Source organism: Wyeomyia smithii, chromosome 2 (assembly GCF_029784165.1).
Source record: "Wyeomyia smithii strain HCP4-BCI-WySm-NY-G18 chromosome 2, ASM2978416v1, whole genome shotgun sequence".
NCBI lineage: Eukaryota > Metazoa > Arthropoda > Insecta > Diptera > Culicidae > Wyeomyia > Wyeomyia smithii.
This window is the reverse complement of record NC_073695.1, coordinates 153,187,446-153,206,945: the sequence shown is the minus strand read 5'-3', so window position 1 is coordinate 153,206,945 and position 19,500 is coordinate 153,187,446. Positions and strand designations below refer to the sequence as shown.

General features: G+C 41.7%; 1 protein-coding gene across 3 annotated transcripts in view; it reads right to left on the bottom strand.

Annotated features, from left to right (window-relative positions):
• LOC129725653 (1-phosphatidylinositol 4,5-bisphosphate phosphodiesterase gamma-1) overlaps positions 1-19,500 on the bottom strand; it is a 603,559-nt gene that overhangs the window by 455,315 nt on the left and 128,744 nt on the right. For all 3 annotated transcript variants that reach the window (XM_055681705.1, XM_055681704.1, XM_055681706.1), the window contains exon 4: positions 11,937-12,637. In XM_055681705.1, the coding sequence (XP_055537680.1) occupies positions 11,937-12,637 (701 nt within the window). The remainder of the gene's footprint in view (positions 1-11,936; positions 12,638-19,500) is intronic.

The following is a 19,500-nucleotide window of genomic DNA, read 5'->3' as shown; positions in this document are numbered from 1 at the left end:
CTTAAGCGCCTGGTTTCCGTCCACCGACGGAAGCCTGACAGTGGCGGTCTGGGTCCCTACTGGGCCTTTGCGCAGTCGAACTGCCTCTGGTGCCATAGCCACTTCGCACTGCTCCTTGAGGGCAGCCACGACTTCACATGCCTCGGTGACCTCGTCCAGGTATTTAACGTGTAGGGTTACCTGCGACGTGAGTGCCCGAACCTGTACTCCATCTCCAAGCGCCTCTTGGGCCAACGCCCGATAGGCTGGGCCCTTGTTTCTGGCTTCTTTGCGGAGCTCAACGATCATTTCTCCCTTGCGGGATCGGCGGATGCTACGCACATCTGACCCCAGATCTTTTAGCTTCGCGTCGCCTCTCATTGCCTTAAGGACTTCCAAGTATTTTGACTCTTCTGTCTTCAGGATGAGTGCGTCGCCCTTATTTTTAACTTTCTTCGTCGCAGGATTTGTAACCGGGTGCGGGTTTTTGGCCAACACTTTTTGGTTCCTACCCCTTTTCGAAACCGTTACCCACGGGTTACCTGAAGCCTTCTGCTCCTTGGCTGCCACCGTGGGCATTGTTTGCGCCACTCCATCGCCGGTCTGAGAGCTGTTTGCGATTAAACGCTTCTTGGTACCCCCGGGGGCCGTCTCTCCCGGGGACTGTCGCGTTCGTTTGGCAGCTGGCCGTGCCGCGCAAACCGCCGCAAACGTGCTGGTGACCGTTTGGACCGACTTCGTCGCCCGCTCGATCACCTTCGTCTCCTCTTTCTCCGTAGCTGCAGCTTTCATTTCGAGCTCGGCATACTCCTTTTTCGCAGCATCGACGGAGGACCGAAGCATGTAGAGGGCCTGCTTCAAGTACTTTGTTGTATTGCTGCGACTTTTCGCAAACTCGATTATAGCATCGAGCTGCTCAGACAGGGCCACTACCCTCGGTAGCGTGTCCCGCTGTCTTCCGACCGCCTTTAATAGCTGTGGACCAGCCACCGCGATGTCTTGCGTTGATCCGGTAGGCGTACTGCCTTTACCGTCTTCGCAGGCGACCTTCGCTGCATCCGTCTCCACTTTTCTCGGCGGAGACCGCTGGATGCCACCTCGCGCAAATGGGTTTTCCAACCCATCTGCGCCCATCTCTAGATTTTAATTTAGCTGCATCTTGTTAATTGGGTCCCCCTACCAGCCGCTATCCTTGTCCATAATGGAGTAGTCGCCTATATGGTCCCAAGGTAGTCTATGCCGGAGCAGTGAGGCCATGGCTAGGGACGGCTGCCATAGCGCCTTATGGGCAACTATGACACCCCCGACCGGCGCAAGTCAGGAGAAGACATCTGATCCTACTCCTGCCTGGTTCCCACCAGGCAATGGACTCGGAACGTGCTGGAAGGCCTGCCAGGTTTTACGGGTTGTAATCTCGCCGTTTCAAGCCGTTGTCACACGACATTACTAAGGGAGCTCGGCGCAGGTGCCAGCCCAAAATCGTGGTACGATAACGAAACCCGACTCGTATCCTATAGCGATGCGACCAGTTGCCGTAATTGGGAACATTACTGGCATCAGCCCCAATGGGCGGTATAGTGCATTTGGGTGGTGGGAGCGGCACTACTCGCTCCGTCGGAGCTGCTTCCGGACAGTGTGGCTTTTGCGAGAATTCAGCGGCCCAATGCCTGAATCTCGCCACAACCTAGGCTAGCTACCGCAGATGGTCCGGGACTGCTTGCTAGCAGTGAGCACTTCCGTGGCCTTCGCCAATTACCGACCCGTGGCGGCATACAGCTCTGCCATATATATATTTATATATACACTGAACACTCTCGAACTGCCGAGCAAGTTTTTGAGCTTTTTGTTCATTCGTAAGAAATATGTGATCACCCTCTCTGAGGACTGGACTTATGTGAAGACAATTGTATCTTTGAGTGTCGCTTACACTCTTGATATTACGTTAAATAGACTTAAAAAAATCACAGGAAGGTTGTATGCAAAGCCACGACCGCAAGGTTGAAGTAGAATACTTTTACAAGAAAGATAACCCGGTTGCTTGCGTGTCAGTCATTTTTTCTAGTAAATAAACGTTGACCGTTCATTGGCAGTATTGTAATTTCACTTTGTTTGATATTTTGAATCTATTTAATTGAATATTTTTAAAATTTTGCGCAAATGAGAAGTTGAAGTGCTGCCGAATTGTAATATGCACATGCGATGCGATTCGCCTTACCGTGGTGAAATGTACAGCTCTTCTTAAGGCGAAGTAGAGCTATACATTTCAACACATTTCGTCTTGCCGAATCGCATCACGCCGTCATTTGCGTTCTGATCAAGGACTTTGCCAGGCTGGTTAAACCACTTTCCTAACTGCTCAGAAAAGAGAACGCTTTTGAAATCACTCCGGAAATAAAAATATGCTTCGAAAAATGCAAGCAGATTCTTCGTACTTATTCACCCGGATTTCTCAAAGGAATTCATCTTGACCACAGACGCGAGCGATTTTGCCATAGGTGCCGTTCTCTCTCAAGGAACCATTGGAAAGGACCGTCCAATCGCCTATGCCTCTAAGACGTTGAATAGAACTGAAGAGAACTATTCAACCACCGAAAAGGAGTTTTTGACCATGTACTGGGCAATTAAACACTTTGAACACTATTTGTGGGGAAGAAAATTTAAACTAGTTACAGATCATCAGCCTCTCACATACTCACTTTCAAATACAAACAAACGTATTTTCAGAGGAAAACTAGAATTGGAGGGCTACGACTATGAATTAATATATAAACCAGGTAAAAAAATGTAGTCGCAGACGCCTTATCAAGGATCAAAATAGAAGACGTAAAGGTCAATTGCCAAAACGAAAAAAGCGAGGAGGAAGGAGAAAGCGATCTAGCTACAGTACACTCTGCAGATTCAAGCGATAAGTATTATATTTAGTGCACGGAAAAACCGTTAAACATGTTCAAAACCCAAATTATTTTTAAAATATCGCGCATTGATTCAGCAGTGTCCGAAGAAGTATTTCCCAAACGCCGACGAACAGCTGCTGTAAAACCAACTTACACAGAAATTGATATAGTGCATATTTTCAAGAAATATCTTAACCCCAGAGGGATAAATTGCTTACGAGTACCATTAGAATTGAGGCAACTAATCCAAGAAACGTACAAAAAACACTTCAAAGCTAATAAAACGTACAAGATTTTCATTTCAGAAGTTCTTTTAGAAGACGTGAAAGTGGACTCGGAACAGGATAAACTGGTAAAATCAACACACGACTTCGCACACAGAGGTATCAAAGAGAATAAGGCACAAATTCCCCAACAATATTATTTTCCGCAACTCGAACGCGAGGTTAAAATTTACATAGCTAGTTGTGACATCTGCAAAAAAAGCAAGTATGACAGAAAACCACCACAACTAGTTCGAAAGAGTGTTTTCGGCCAAAAACCTTTCGAGCGAGTTCACATAGATGTGTTTTTTATGAAAGGGCTAAAATGGTTGGCAATAGTAGATTCCTTTTCAAAATTCGCCAATGTAATTCCTTTGGAAACAAGAACTATAGCCGACATGAAACAGGCAATTAGCGAACACATAAGAACGTTCGGTAGGCCGGAAACTATTGTCAGCGACCAAGAACCATCGTTCATATCCTTAGACTTCGTTGGGTTTTTGAGTGATTTGGACATCTCAATCCATCATGCCAGCAATTCACAGGCAAACGGGATTGTAGAAAGATTCCACTCTACCCTGATCGAACTCTACAGGACATTAAAAACAAAATATCCCAACAAACCCATCACAGACATGATGAACATAATAACAGACGTCTACAATAACACCATTCATTCAGTGACGAAAAAGAAACCAAGAGACTTAATGTTCAATTCCTCGACAAGCACGGACATAGAGGAAGTACAAAAGGCAACAGAAAATCTTCAATCGGCTGTTAAAATACAACTCCAGAGATCCAAACAAAAATATGAAGAAAAATTTATGAACAAACAGGAACCACCCGAGGTAGTTACAAACGAGACGAAATACGTGAAGATCACACGAAGACAGACAAAAGAATAAGACCTTTTCAAAACAGTCAAAGTAAAAGAGAACAATACAATGACTTTCAAAGACACTAATAATGTTAAAACTCATAAAAATAGACTAAAGAATTAACCCGAGACAACCTACTTCTCTCTCAGACTCTTTCTTATCCATTACTCAACTCAGACCATATACAAAGGCGTAGACAACGACAATGGGATAATTGCATTTAAAATCGAAGACGCGAGAATAAAATTAGGCTGCGAAAGAATAATAAAAAAATAGCTTAGGAACTATAGAAACGAATCTTTATCATATAGAAAAAATAGCCTCATCATTTAAAATTAAAGATCATTTGTACGAAACATTAAAAAGAAAAATCGTTAGCGCTAGGGAAAAACTAGAAAGTCTACAACCACACAGACAAAGAAGAGGATTGATAAATGGTCTAGGAACAGTAATAAAGTACATCGCAGGAAACCCAGACCAGGAAGACCTACAAATCATACAGCATATGAGAACTGCAAACACGAAGCAATGACCTTACCAATAACCAAATGAAACAGATCAAAATTAACGAAAGTTTTCAGAACAGAATTAACAATGTAACAAATACAATAAGAAAAATAAGCCTTCAAATGTCAATAATTAACAACACATTAAAAGACGACGCTACCTTAGAACAGATAAACCTAATATTTAGCACAGATCTTTTAATCCACGCTTTAAAAGATATTGAGGAACAAATTGAGTTATCCAAAGAAAATCTGATTAGCAAAAATATATTGTCACTAGAGGACAAAAGTTACATCTTTCAGAAGCTAGGAAGACAGAACTTAAATTTAAAGGTCTTAGATGAAATTTTTTTGTACAGCTCAGGAAGTATAGCAATCAGCAAAGACAATATCGTCATCCATATAAAGATCCCGATATTAGACAACAGCCGATATGAACTGCTAGAAATCCAAGCCATCAGCAGAAACCAAACGAGAATAAAAACAGACGTGCAGTGGGTAGTGAAAAACCAAAACAAGATAATACCGCAGCAACACAGATGCAAGATCTGCGACAGTTCACCTCCGTTAGAAGACGAATGCATCTATAAAATCCTAACACACCAGAAACCAAAATGCACAATAACTAGAACGGATCAGCCGACTCGTATAAAAGAAATAAGGAGAGGTAGGGTAGGGAACATATTCTAAGCAGCTTTAGAAACCGCCTGTGTATTCAGACGAAATACTCGAAATGTGTCGGGTGAAACTCAATCAGTAGTATATCAATCTGTTCGCTATCGTTTTCTCTGTCAGAACTTGTTTTCAGATTGTAAAACTAAGTTAGCAAACTTTAACAATCATCAATCAAAGTTACCAATCGAGGGACACTATTCCAATCACCCCGAACCTATTTTAAGCAGTTTCCATCTGTTTTGCAGGCGTTTTTTTTCAGCACCCGAAGTGGCTCCTGAATGGCTGCAATATAGGTCGATTTGTTTCAATTGCAATTGTTCACAGATTTCTTTGTGATCAACGGTATTTCTTATATTCGTAAGACAGCTAGATAATCAAAGATTTCGTTTCCATCATTGAAATTGTCGATATTGATCAAAATGCAGGAGTTTGAGGCCTGTTTTCGTAGACTGATTAAAATAGGCGCTACTGCCTAAGACGTTCACTACCCTATAATGTTTATTAACACAGAAAAAAAATTAAAAGTTTTCAGCTCCTGCGGCGACTCAAAAATAATATCAGAGCCGACCGTGATCGAAACGGAGAGCTGCACTATAAATGTCCTTAACTATACGTTTCATAGCGAGGAACAATTTACGCCAAAACAAGAGTACCTTGTGCCAACCTACAACAAACAGCCAGAAACAATCAACGACATCTTTAGCGAACCAGAGGAGCTTAAAATCGACAACTTGAAGTTCATGGAACAAATACAATCAACCACTCAGTTATACCAGAGAATGACTTTAGTTGGAGGTACAGCTATCGTCGCAATAATAATCATTAGAAGTTTGCTCTTCCTAGGAATCATTATTAGGAAAAAGAAAACCAAACAGCCAAACAGAAAACCAAACCAAGGACATCAACAAAATACCTCCAGATGATATCAGACACGAGGAAGAAGCGACAACCGTAGATTAACAGAAGTCGGGGAAACCCATCCAGCTGCCAGCATTCAGCTCTCTCAGAGGTTAACCGAGGACGGTCAACAATCTTAGGGGGGAGGAGTTATGAAACAGCGGACCCACCAACGTGTACGAGCAACGTGGAGGACCAATCGAACGATGTCGTCTTCTGCTGAGTATAGAATTTTATTTTAGACTTTTAGGTAGCGATAGGCCAGAATAACAAACGAACGCAGTTCAGTTCTTTGATGTGTATCGTAGTGAACGGAATAAAAAGTGTTTAAAAGTTAAATAAAGTTTTTTTTTATTCAAGCCTCGGAATATCATGGCTTATCTTATATATATATATATATATATATATATATATATATATATATATATATATATATATATATATATATATATATATATATATATATATATATATATATATATATATATATATATATATATATATATATATATATATATATATATATATATATATATATATATATATATATATAATATATATATATATAAATCTATATTTTCAAACCCGAAACCCGAAACCCGACCCGTACCCGTCGGGTTCGGGTTTGAAAATTTTTGAAAGTGTCGGGTTCGGGTTCGGGTTTGGTGGGAAAAAAATTTCGGGTTCGGGTCGGGTTCGGGTTTGAAAATGTCGGGTTTAGGTCTGAAAACCCGAAACCCGACTATATAAAACAAGTATTTTTACAAGATAATGTTGTCTATTTCATGCAACAGTTAAAATCAGTGTTGCTGATTATCACTTCTTTACACTCAAATACGTTGTCTGCAACCAGAAGTACTCAGTTCAGTGGCAACAAAGCATGCACTCATAAATGAAACGAACGCGTTGATTGTCCCGTGCCATGGTGAGTGACTCACGTATGAGAAGGTTTTTTTTCTTCGCTTCGGACCCGATCAGTTCAATAGCGAAGACAGAGGTTTTTTTTCCGTGGTAATCTCATCACTCAGAATATTCAGATGATTCGCATCATTCACTTCATTTGCATCGTTCGCACCGTTCGTACGATTTGCATCAGTCATATTCTTTGGGTCTTTTTTTTTTTTGGGTGAACCGAAGCGATTAGCTTTCTTCAGCCAACAGTGCTGCGTAGTTGTAGTTTTTTAAAATAAAGAGAGTCTAGCAGTGATGAACTGCCGCGCGTTAAAAACAAAGATGAAGGATGTTGTGGAGGAAAAGGCTGCTGCCGCAGGGACAATAAAATATTGGTGGCTTATCGATGCTTTAAGTTTTGTTAAATTCATTTTAAATTCCAGAAACCTATAATCAGTTGACTTCAAGAAACATAAAAATAAAAACATACATTGAAAGAATGTCATTTTTCCTTTTCAAACATCTCGAACAATACGTGCGAACATCTAAACTAATTCCTTAAACTATATTCCGCAAAATTTATTTTGTCAAGAATACATCCCTTCTCAGATGTATCGAACACCCTAGGCGGCGACGTTTGTTTGGGTCTTGTACGAATCTATTCTTACCAAAACCGACAGTGTTTTTTTCCTTTGTAAACGTCATTGGTCTTTCCCGACGCTTCGTTCGCTTCGTTAGATTCGTTCGCTTCAACTGTAAGTCGAATTTATGGTGATTACCTTTTTTTCGGGTGGCCGAATGTGGTAACTCAGTGAGATACAATAGCAGGAGAAGAAGTAAAGGACAGAATACACCCAAACAGTTCATCAAGCACTGTTATTCGCACTTGATGATGCGATAGGCTGCAGCTCTAGTACAAAGTCACTAGTGAGTAGCAATGGGCGATCTTCGAAAAAAAATCGATTCTCCTGCATCGATTAATCAAAATTAATAAAATCGATTCATAAAAAAATCGAGCCCGAAAAATCGATTTAACAAAAAATCGATTTTTGTTTGGTATAAGCTTTTTACGACCTTTTTTGGCTATATTTGTGGAGATTTTGTTTTGTTCTGGTTTATCAATCATGTTTTCTGGTTTATCAATCATGTTCAACGAGTTTTCGTTCACAACATCTACTAACGATACGGCTTTTTTAGTTTATTGCCATCTTCTTTTACCGCGTGTACTCTTTTGACGGTTTTTTTTCTACTAAGAGTTTTCGTTGTCGCTCATCCCATAGACCATTTCACGAGACGTTTGTGAACTTGATTCATGAACGAAATTTTGACAGAAAGTTTGGAACCGCTGTCATAATGCACGTGGAAGCATCATCAACATCAGCAGGATCCGTGACACCAATCAGTTCGTGAAATGGTCTATTGTTTAGGATGCACTAAGAGCAATCCAAACCTGTATAATTGGGTTGTTTAGCTAGTTCAAATCGTGATTTAAAAAGCGAAGGACAATGATAGAATTTTTTTTAAATCACGTTTTACTTAGAAAATTCAGATCTTTCAGATGATAGAAAAAACTGATATAGCTGAACAACCCAATTAATAAAAAAATCGGAACATCCGCAGCACAAACTCAAATAAACAAAATGGCGAGCGCAACACCATGCTGAACAGAATGCAGCACGGCATATACACGAACATTTAACTCAACTTTTGCAATATATGAGTTAACGAGTACCCCGCTACTCATAGTTGAAAAATAGTTTGAGGTTGCAAATGTGAAATAATGTTGGCTAATATCCAAAACGGTAAATTCAATATCCAATGCAATGCAAAATTTCAGCTCAATCGGAATTCAGGAGTATTTGGTCTAAATTTCACTTTCTCGACCTCTGAAGAAAAGCACAGTTTGTAATAGTTTCTTTTGTGCCAAATGTCTTATGCCTTTTTCACGCTATAGCAGATATCACGTGATATCGCGTATCTTGAAACATACATACATCTAGTTTTCACGGAAAGTTTGGAGTATGGGATTTGAAATCAAGATGAGCAATATTACATCATGTGAACGGGTAATTAGAAATGTATAAAACGTCGAAGTCGGGTGTTATCCGAAAAATCGAAATTTTGCTAACTGTTCGTGAGGGCTAAACATTGAACACTACTTCTAAATTAAACTGTCAAAGTCCATTGCCACCCCAATATACACCAATCAGTTAGTAATGATTGTATACAATACATATATGTCAAACTTTCGAGGCGGTCTTGTGGTCGGCAATTTATATTCAGTTCGAGGTGCAAACTTGTCTCGTCGTTCTTTTCATCCTTGCTAGGGATGGGCGAACGGCTCACGAGCCGTTCATATGAACCGGTTCTTAGAAAAGAGCGAAAGAACGAACGGCTCACGAAAAAGAACCACGGTTCTTTGGGCGCAGCAGAACTGTTTGGTTCGCGCGAACCCGAAGTTTACCGAGACAACACGAACTGTCAACGCTCGTGAATCATTGTTAACCATGAGTCAGTTCAGAACCGCTCTTGCAAAAGAGCCGTTTCACCCACCCCTAATCCTTGATATATTTCACAACGCATGCGTATTAGCCAAATTTCATACGGGTTTGTCTATTGATGTCGCGTTTAAAAAGGCAAAAAATGGTTACTGCGTTAAAAATACTGGAGGGACTTAATTTGGCTGCGGATTGTTCTTTTTCAACTCGACGACAAGGTTATCCAGCTTCCCTGACCTACAGGAAACGTCAAAATGGGCAGCGTGCCATTACCGTTCGTGGAAAGCTGGATATTCTGGAACCTTGTGGGGGTGGTGACATACTCATGAAAAAAGTTGTCATGGACGTTGACAATTGTTTGAACCAACAAAAACATTTGAAATGCGTTTTTCTCGGTTTCATGTCTACTGAACTTTAGTCCATTTTTAAACTATGGTCATCCCGGTAAAAAATTTACACCTTTTTCAGATCAGTGTCCGAGTTCCGAGCACACACTTCTTTGGAGATAAGAAAAAATTTTGTATACTATCAATAAAGAAATTTTCTTCTCTTCAAAAAACAGTGTTCTCGGAATTCGGCTGCAGATTACGTTAGCAACAATAAATGCAATCACTATTGTCTTGAATCCGTTTTGCACACATTTATTTTTTAGGCGAAAAAAAAACGATCTTGCCATCCAAAGGATCGATTCAGTAGAAGATCGCGCGCAAAGAAATCGATTCAAAAAATCGATGAATCGACCTAAAAAGATCGATTTTGCAAAAATCGGATCGATCTTGCCCATTGCTACTAGTGAGCAGCGACGATGATGAATCATGAATGATTGTGATAATCAGCAACTTTGGTAAAAATCACTAACATTCCAATACCATTCAAAGCTTAAAGCTTCAGGGCAGCCTCAAATTGGTACAAAAAGTCAACCTCCCAAAAAATTCTCGGGTTCGGGTTCGGGTTTGATCGAAGAAAAAAGTGTCGGGTTCGGGGCGGGCTCAGGTTTCAACCGAAAAAAAAATTCGGGTACGGGTCGGGTACGGGTTTGAAAAAGCTATATATATATATATATATATATATATATATATATATATATATATATATATATATATATATATATATATATATATATATATATATATATATATTTAAATAAAATCGTTTTTAAATGAAATCGTTCGCTTTTCACTGTTACAGAAGGTACCACCGTAGAGACAACGAAGATATAGTCCTACGTCGAAAAACCCCTTCAGTTACGTCGAATTCGTTTTCACGGTGTAGCTACACTTTTCCGGACTACACTTTGCAGCTTGAAATAAAACTTTTCAGTGTAGTTGCATTGGTATACGTAATTATAGGGATGGCTGTCAATTTGTTCGTCAATCGCCATCGTCATTTTGTCTCGTTTCCATTTCATATGTCAATCTCGCAAATGTGCTGAAAAAAATTTACCTGACATTTTACCACGAGAAACGAGAACCAAAACAAACCAGTTTTGACATACACGTGTGAATGTGTTGGTAACTTCCTACAGTACACTCTGCTTTTTTCGGGTGTAGTCCGGGACAGAAAAAGTGTAGTCAGAGAAAGAAAAAGTGTAGTCCGGAACGTGAAATTAAACATTTACGGTGTCAAAAGTGTAGTCCGAGTGTAGCTACACCACGAAAACGACATTAGTCAGTTACCTTCTTCACTGTTTCTACTTCACTACTATTTGAATGATCGTTGTGATTATTGTTTAATTTGAACCAAAACTATTTTAACGAAATCTAGTTCGATTATGCAGTGGTCCCCGTGGCTCTGTAGTTAGCGATGTCGGTCGGCTAGCTCTCCCACACGGTTGTGATATCAGGTTCGATTCCCGATCGAGTCGAGGAACTTTTCGAGCTGGAAATTTTCTCGACGGTGAGGCACGGTGTATCGTTGTACTTATCCTACACATGCAAAATGTGCCAAAAACAATATCGATAACGAACTCTCTCAACTAATCAAGTTGATCGAGACCGCTATTAGCCCCAAGGCTAAGCGTGCGATAAGGTTTTTTTAGTCCGATTATGCAATTATTTACAAATTCGTTATAAATTTCACAGATTCTGGAGGACCCTGAAGTGCATTAAGTCACAGCAGCGTCTCTTTTGTAGCTGAAACAGAGATTAAAACAAAAATACTCAAAGAAAAAGATGAGCGGGGAAAACATTGTGCAACTAGGTTTTATATGTCAGAGGTGCCAGATCTCTCCTCTAAGTGCAGTGTTGTCAAACTCGGCAGTGGCGATGAAGGTTCAGATGAAGAGGATCGCAAAGACTGTGGAGGTGTTAAATTTTATGTTTTCTTGAAATTACTGGCGTTGATGAAAAACTATAAAGCAATTTGTAAATTTTGATAAACATAGTCTATGCCGCAAGTAACGTTGAATGAATTAAGTACCTACCTTCAACCGATATGCTTAAAAATATTCACTAACCTTTGGCTGTCCGTATAAAACAACTTATGCTGCGTCAACACAAAAAAATGAGGATTCCATACTTTGTCCACTGGATCCTCCAAAAATAGAATACCATTCTTAACAGTATTTCTAATATCTAATTCAGTTTCATCGGGTCTAATCAAAGAACCATCACTGGGTACTATGAAATCCTCAAATTTTCCTGCATTTTCCGGAAGCTTTTTATGTTTTAGAACAATTTTCCTTTTTAATTGTGATGGAGAGGGCAACTGTTGCTCATTTTTCTCGATTTGTTGTGTAAGTAACATGTCACCAAAAATATCTTGCATTGCGCATGCCATCTTTCGTTGTTGAGCCAAAGAGCAATTTTGTTCTATTGATAATATCACTGGGTATTCTGACGTAACAAATGCGTGTTCTTTTATAGCCTGGATTACATCTCTGAATTTAATTTTGGTAGTAAACGTATGTCCATGAAATATTAACGGCATGTTATCAGGGCCATCCCAGCAGTCCAACTCTATACAACGACACCCCATTCTCAAAGCTCTGGCGTATGCTTCCACTGAAGATTCGCTTGAAAACTGATCACCGGTAAGGTAGGTATTGTGTGATGATGAAATCCAGTAGTGTGCGAGTGGGCGATTCATGTCATGGTATATCTTATCACACTCTTTGTTCCAAATTTCATTTTGACGCGAAAAAAGAAAATCAATGAACTGAAAGAGGGTTTTATTAGTTAACAATGAAATATTTTTGATATTATTATCGCTGCTCAATCTGGAATATAATAATGATAAGAAGAGACTACATATATGCAACAGTTCAGTTTTTGTTTCGCCCTCAATAGATGTAGAGTAAAAAATATTAGTATTTGTATTTGGTGTAATTTATTTGACAAACGAGATCTTAGTGAATAAAATTAGTCTCATTAAAATCAATCTGCTCTTTCACAGCCGCAAGCGCTCGAATGCATGCTGAAATCGGTTCATTCTGACCAAACTAAGTCCGATGAAAAGTAAGCTGTAATAACGAGGTGTTCCGGAGAGTGCTATATGGTATGCGACATTTTCGCCATAGTTTGTTGTAGTTTCCTTCGTCTTTTCAGTGTATCGAGAGCCAGTAGCCGGCATCTGTCAGGATATGGTGGTAAACTGTCGGGAATCCTCCAAGTCAGATTTCGCAGTGCCAGGCACGAGAGCACAGTGCAATGACTTTCAGCAATGTGGGTCTGAGAAATCCCACGCAATCTTAGAGAGGAAAGCAAGCTGCCACCAGGATAAAACTAGCTGAGGTAGAGGAAAAATTCTTGAGGAATAAGTATGAGCTGTTACTGGCGGAAGCGGAAAGTTCGGAGGACGGCACAAGTATGAGCCCGAGACTGAGCAGTCGAACTAGTCGAAAGAAGGTAGAATCGTGGCTGGGCGACCAGGAAGTCGGCACAGCGTTACAAGCGAAAGTAGTGCCATCCAGTAGCATCGCGGCAATGATCGATTCATCGGCAATAATTCAACAGTCTTCAATTCCTGTTCCAGTCTCCTCTTACCCGACCACATCCAGTGTTGCTATCGTGGTAGGTCAGGGGCCAGAAACCACCTCAACTCCGACCTCGGTTGACGGTTCCAAAAGCGTCAACTGCTCCGCTGCAGCAGTCATTCCTCCGGTTCCAATTGTGGTGCCAGCGAGTGATGAATTTGTTTCGCATACCGCAATTAAACTCGAAGTTTCCAAAAAACCTCCGGTAAGTCCATCGTTTTCGCTTAGGAGTAAGACTCGGGTCGCGACGAGTTCGACCGCCCCAAACGATGCCAGAAGAGTTCCCCTACCGATTATCAATTTTCCGCCCGCATCGAATTGCAATCGCCCACCAGAGCAATAAGTTAGCCAATATCCAGTTAAAATTAGTAAAGCTTTAGGATTTGGAAATGAAGTAGCCACATTTTCATGTAGTGGAGGGCCAGTGATTCGTAGTAATCATGTAAATGATAGTTTGCCGGTTATCTCCTCGATGAACTGTGGACACGCAAGTAGGTCCAATCGCAATTCCACACTCCAAACTGCCGCCTCGGTCCCTAGTCAACAATGCACAATAAATAGCCTGTGGCAAAATTATCGCCAAAATAATGCCCCGCTGCGAGTTGCTAATCACCCAACAATGTCGTTTTCCAACGATGATCAAGGTTGTCTTGTGGGAGGGTATGCTGTGTATTCCCAGAATCCATTATCAGTACCGATGGGACTCACTCGATCAACGATTAGCGCAAACTGTCAGCCAACGTGGATCAATAATATCATCAGTACAGGGTTCGATGGCAGGCAACCGGTTTTGCAAAAAGAGTTTGCCCCCAATGTGAGTGAATCGATATGTGTGAGCCATTCAGTGCCCCCTGTATCCAGCGTCGCCGCACCTTTCCTTGGGATTCCAACAGGCGTTTCCAGTTCGTTCAGTGACATTCCACCGATTGGAAAACAACCGCCCCAACAGCAACATCATCAACAACAGCAGGCCGCCGTATTAAATCGAAACGGGCCATCCAACGAACAGTTAGCAGCGAGACAGGTGATGCCACGGGAACTACCGAACTTCGGAGGGAATCCTCAAGACTGGCCGCTATTCTACAGTTCCTTTTGCAACACAACCGAGGCGTGTGGCTACACCGATGCGGAAAACCTGGTAAGACTGCAGCGGTGTTTGAAGGGTAACGCGTTGGAAACGGTGAAAAGCCGGTTGCTTATGCCGTAATCGGTGCCCATCCGGGGATCCTGATACACTCTCTCCTTCAATAGCTGCGATCGGTACTCACTCCCAAAATGGACAACTTGCAGTCTCAGATAAGCTTCGGTTTAGCGGTTCAGAATGTTGTGGATCATATGATGATCGCAAATCTCACAGATCATCTGTGGAATCCGACGCTGCTTTACGAGCTGGTAGAGAAACTGCCATCCCAGCTCAAGATGCAGTGGTCCTACTACAAAAGTAAATGCGTAAATGTCAACCTGGCGACTTTTAGTGCATTCATGTCCGAGCTGGTATTGATGTTCGGACGTTACGCTTCCAGTGGACACCCTGATTACAAACTCGAAAGCCGAGAAATCAAGTAGAGAGAAACCAAAATTATACATGCACGCGGGAGAACAGCGGAAGTCATCTGATGTCAGCGAAAAACCCTCGGCTTCAACGGAGCCGACGAAAAAGGTTTGTGTGTATTGTGATAATGAACAGCACGAGATCGCAAACTGCAAGCTGTTCAAGGCACTCGATATTGACGATAGATGGAAGGCAGTCAAACAGAAAAATCTGTGCAGAAGCTGTCTTGTCCCACATCGGAAGTGGCCTTGTCGTACAAAAATAAAGTGCGGCATTAACGGATGCAGAATATTCCATCACAATCTTTTGCATTCACCAAACAGCAGAGGCGACGCGTGACCAAGTGGGCTACCTGTTCAATCAACATTTGCAACACTGAAAACAGTATCGTGATAACAGTTTCGAAAACTTTTATCTCTCTACATTTTTTTTTCATCTATAGTTTATTTGACACGGTTATATCTGGTAGCTTACTTTCTAAAGTATCTTAATAACTAAAAGCAAATTTTTTATCCTCGCTGCCGACTACGAGCTGAAACTAAATCTAACTTAAAGCTAGAATATTTTGCATTAAAAGCACAGGTTTGCTGTTTGATGGTTTTCATTGCCATAGGTAAGCAGCATATTAAATTTGTTCCGCTGCTGGGCCAAGATATTACGGACTGGCATATTGGGTTGTTTCCATCGGGCCTTGAGAGTATCGTGCAGGTCTGATTGCTGTTTCCGGATCCGGGGTCTTAACGTGTTCTTGTCGTTTGGTTGGATGGATGGTTTTGGTTTGATTTGGATGGATTTCAGGAAAACGTATATCAGGGACATGTAGGATAGGTCACGGCTCGCCAAGACATCACGAACAGGAACAGCCGGCTGCCTACCTTCGGCCTGCAGGGAAGCTATTAATCTAGACCTGGCGTCACGGTGTACAGGGCATGACCAAACAACGTGCTCTATGTCGTGATAACCTTCACCACAGCCACAGATACCACTCTCCCCGAGCCCAACACGACGGAGATGCGCGTCAAATCTATAGTGATTGGACATAAGCCGGGACATCACGCAAATGAAATCCCGACCTACATCCAACCCCTTGAACCACGGGTTCGTCGATACCTTGGGGATTATGGAATGTAACCACCTTCCCAGTTCCCCCTTGGTCCAAGAATTTTGCCAACTGATGATCATATTCTGACGTAAAAATGCGAAAAATTCATTAAATTCATTAAATTGGTCTTTCATAAATATCACCGTTTGTTGCGCCCACCTTAGCCAAAGAGTCCGCTTTCTCATTGCCCGGTATCGAGCAGTGAGAAGGGACCCACGCTAAGGTAATCTGAGTAGATTTTTCGGATAAAGCACTCAGATGTTCCCGTATTTTCCCCAGGAAATACGGAGAGTGCTTAACATCTTTCATCGATCGGAGAGCCTCAATGGAACTGAGACTGTCCGTAAAGATGAAATAATGGTCCGTGGGCATTTTTTCGATAATCCCTAGGGTGTACTGAATTGCAGCTAATTCTGCGACGTAAACAGAAGCAGGATTATCGAGCTTATGGGAGACGGTTAAATTGTTATTGAAGATACCGAAGCCAGTGGACCCATCAAGAAGTGATCCGTCAGTGTAGTACATATTGTCGCAGTTGATGTTTCGAAATTTATTGGAAAAAAATTTAGGGATCTGCTGCACGCGTAAATGATCCGGGATTCCACGAGTTTCTTCTATCATGGATGTATCGAAAAACACAGTAGAATCAGAAGTATTTGATAAGTCGACACGATTTGGAATATTCGGAGAAGGGTTAATATTTTGGGACATGTGATTGAAATACAATGTCATAAAACGGGTTTGAGAATTAAGTTCGATTAACCTTTCAAAATTTTCAATCACGGGACGGTTCAAGACCTCACATTTGATTAGAATACGAGAAGACAGGCTCCAGAAGCGGTTTTTCAATGGTAGTACTCCAGCTAAGATCTCCAAACTCATCGTATGGGTCGATTGCATGCAACCCAAGGCGATACGCAAACAACGATATTGTATTCGCTCCAGTTTGATCAAATGTGTGTTTGCTGCGGAGCGGAAGCAGAAACACCCGTACTCAATAACAGACAGTATCGTTGTTTGGTAAAGCCTTATGAGGTCTCCTGGGTGGGCTCCCCACCATTGTCCGGTTATTGTACGAAGAAAATTCACTCTTTGTTGACATTTTTTCATCAGATACCTCACGTGACAACCCCAGGTGCCTTTAGAGTCGAACCAGACACCAAGATATTTGTGTACCAAAACCTGAGAAATCGTTTTACCCATTAATTGTGTTTGAAGCTGAGCAGGTTCATGCTTCCTAGAAAAAAACTACTATCTCAGTCTTCTCCGGAGAGAATTCGATACCTAGCTGTAAAGCCCAAGCAGACAAATTGTCCAAGGAATCTTGCAATGGTCCTTGCAAATCGGCAGCTTTGGCTCCTGTAACAGAGATTACACTGTCGTCTGCAAGTTGTCTTATCGTGCATGAATTTGCCAGACATTCGTCGATGTCATTTACATAAAAGTTGTAAAGAAGGGGGCTTAAACATGAGCCCTGGGGAAGACCCATGTAGCTAATGCGAAAAGTTGCCAAATCGCCGTGCGTAAAATGCATGTGCTTTTCGGACAACAAATTGTGCAAAAAATTGTTCAAAATTGGAGAAAATCCTTGTCGGTGAAGTTTACCCGAAAGAATATCAATAGCAACGGAATCGAAAGCCCCCTTAATGTCCAAGAACGCAGACGCCATTTGTTCTTTGCGAGCATACGCCAGCTGAATATCTGTTGAAAGCAACGCAAGACAATCATTCGTCCCTTTGGCACGGCGGAAGCCAAATTTAGTATCTGATAGTAGACCATTTGATTCGACCCAATGGTCTAAACGACGGAGTATCATTTTTTCCATCAATTTCCGGATACAGGATAGCATTGCAATCGGCCTATAAGAGTTGTGATCAGAAGCTGGTTTCCCTGGTTTTTGGATGGCGATCACCTTCACTTGCCTCCAATCCTGCGGTACAATGTTTTGCTCCAGGAACTTATTGAACAAGTTCAACAAGCGCCTCTTGGCATTGCCGGGTAGATTCTTCAACAAGTTGAATTTGATTCTATCTAACCCAGGCGCGTTATTGTTACAGGACAGGAGGGCAACTGAAAATTCTGCCATCGTAAAAGGTGCGTCGTGGCCCGGAGACGCATCGCGAACAATGTTTTGCTCAGGAACAGAGTCCGGACATACTTTCCTGGCAAAATCAAATATCCACCGACTTGAAGACTCCTCGCTTTCGTTGACCGTTACGCGATTCCGCATTCTTCGGGCTGTGTTCCAAAGAGTGCTCATCGATGTCTCCCTCGACGTCTCGTTCACGAACCAACGCCAATATCTGCGTTTCTTCGCTTTAGCCAAACTTTTAAGCTTGGTATCAAGCTCCGAATACCGTGAAAAGTCGCCAGGTATACCTCCCTTCTGGAAGGCCAAAAACGCGTCGGATCTTTGCGTGTAGACATCGGAGCACGCTTGGTCCCACCACGGAGTGGGAGGCCGTTCTTCGATCGTTACGCCGGGATATTTCTTCGTTTGGGCTTGCAACGCGGCGTCGAGAATCAAGCCCGCGAGGAGGTTGTATTCTTCAAGTGGTGGATGTTGTTGAATCGACTCGACCGCTTTTGAAATCATTTCCTCGTATAACTTCCAATCGACATTCCGTGTGAGGTCATACGGAATGTCAATTGGTCGCATGCGAGTTGACCCGTTTGTAATTGAAATAAGAATAGGCAGATGGTCGCTACCGTGAGGATCGAGGATTACCTTCCATGTGCAATCCAACCGTAGCGACGTAGAACATAAGGATAGATCCAAAGCGCTTGGGCGCGCTGGAGGTTTCGGGATACGTGTCATTTCACCGTTGTTCAAAATAGTCATGTCGAAGTCATCGCAAAGGTTATAGATTAAAGAGGAGCGGTTATCATTGTAGGGGGAACCCCAAGCCACACCATGAGAGTTGAAGTCTCCCAAAATCAAACGTGGCGAGGGAAAAAGTTCTATTAAATCAAAGACCAGCCGTTGCCCAACCTGTGCTCTGGGAGGAATATATATTGAGGCAATACAAAGCTCTTTACCTTGTATTGTCATTTGACATGCGACAACTTCGATGCCTGGAATCGAGGGGAGGTTAATACGATAGAAAGAATAGCACTTTTTAATCCCTAAAAGTACTCCTCCATATGGGGTGTCTCGATCAAGGCGAATAATATTGAAATCATGGAAGTTGAGATCAATATTTGAAGTAAGCCAAGTTTCACAAAGGGAAAATGCAACGCATTTGTTTTTATTTATCAAAACTTTAAACGAATCAATTTTTGGTAAAATACTTCTACAATTCCACTGTAAGACAGAGATAGAATCCTTCATATACGCAGTTGAATTAGACATCGAAGGATGCTTCAAAAATGATCTTACTGTTGGGAGGAAT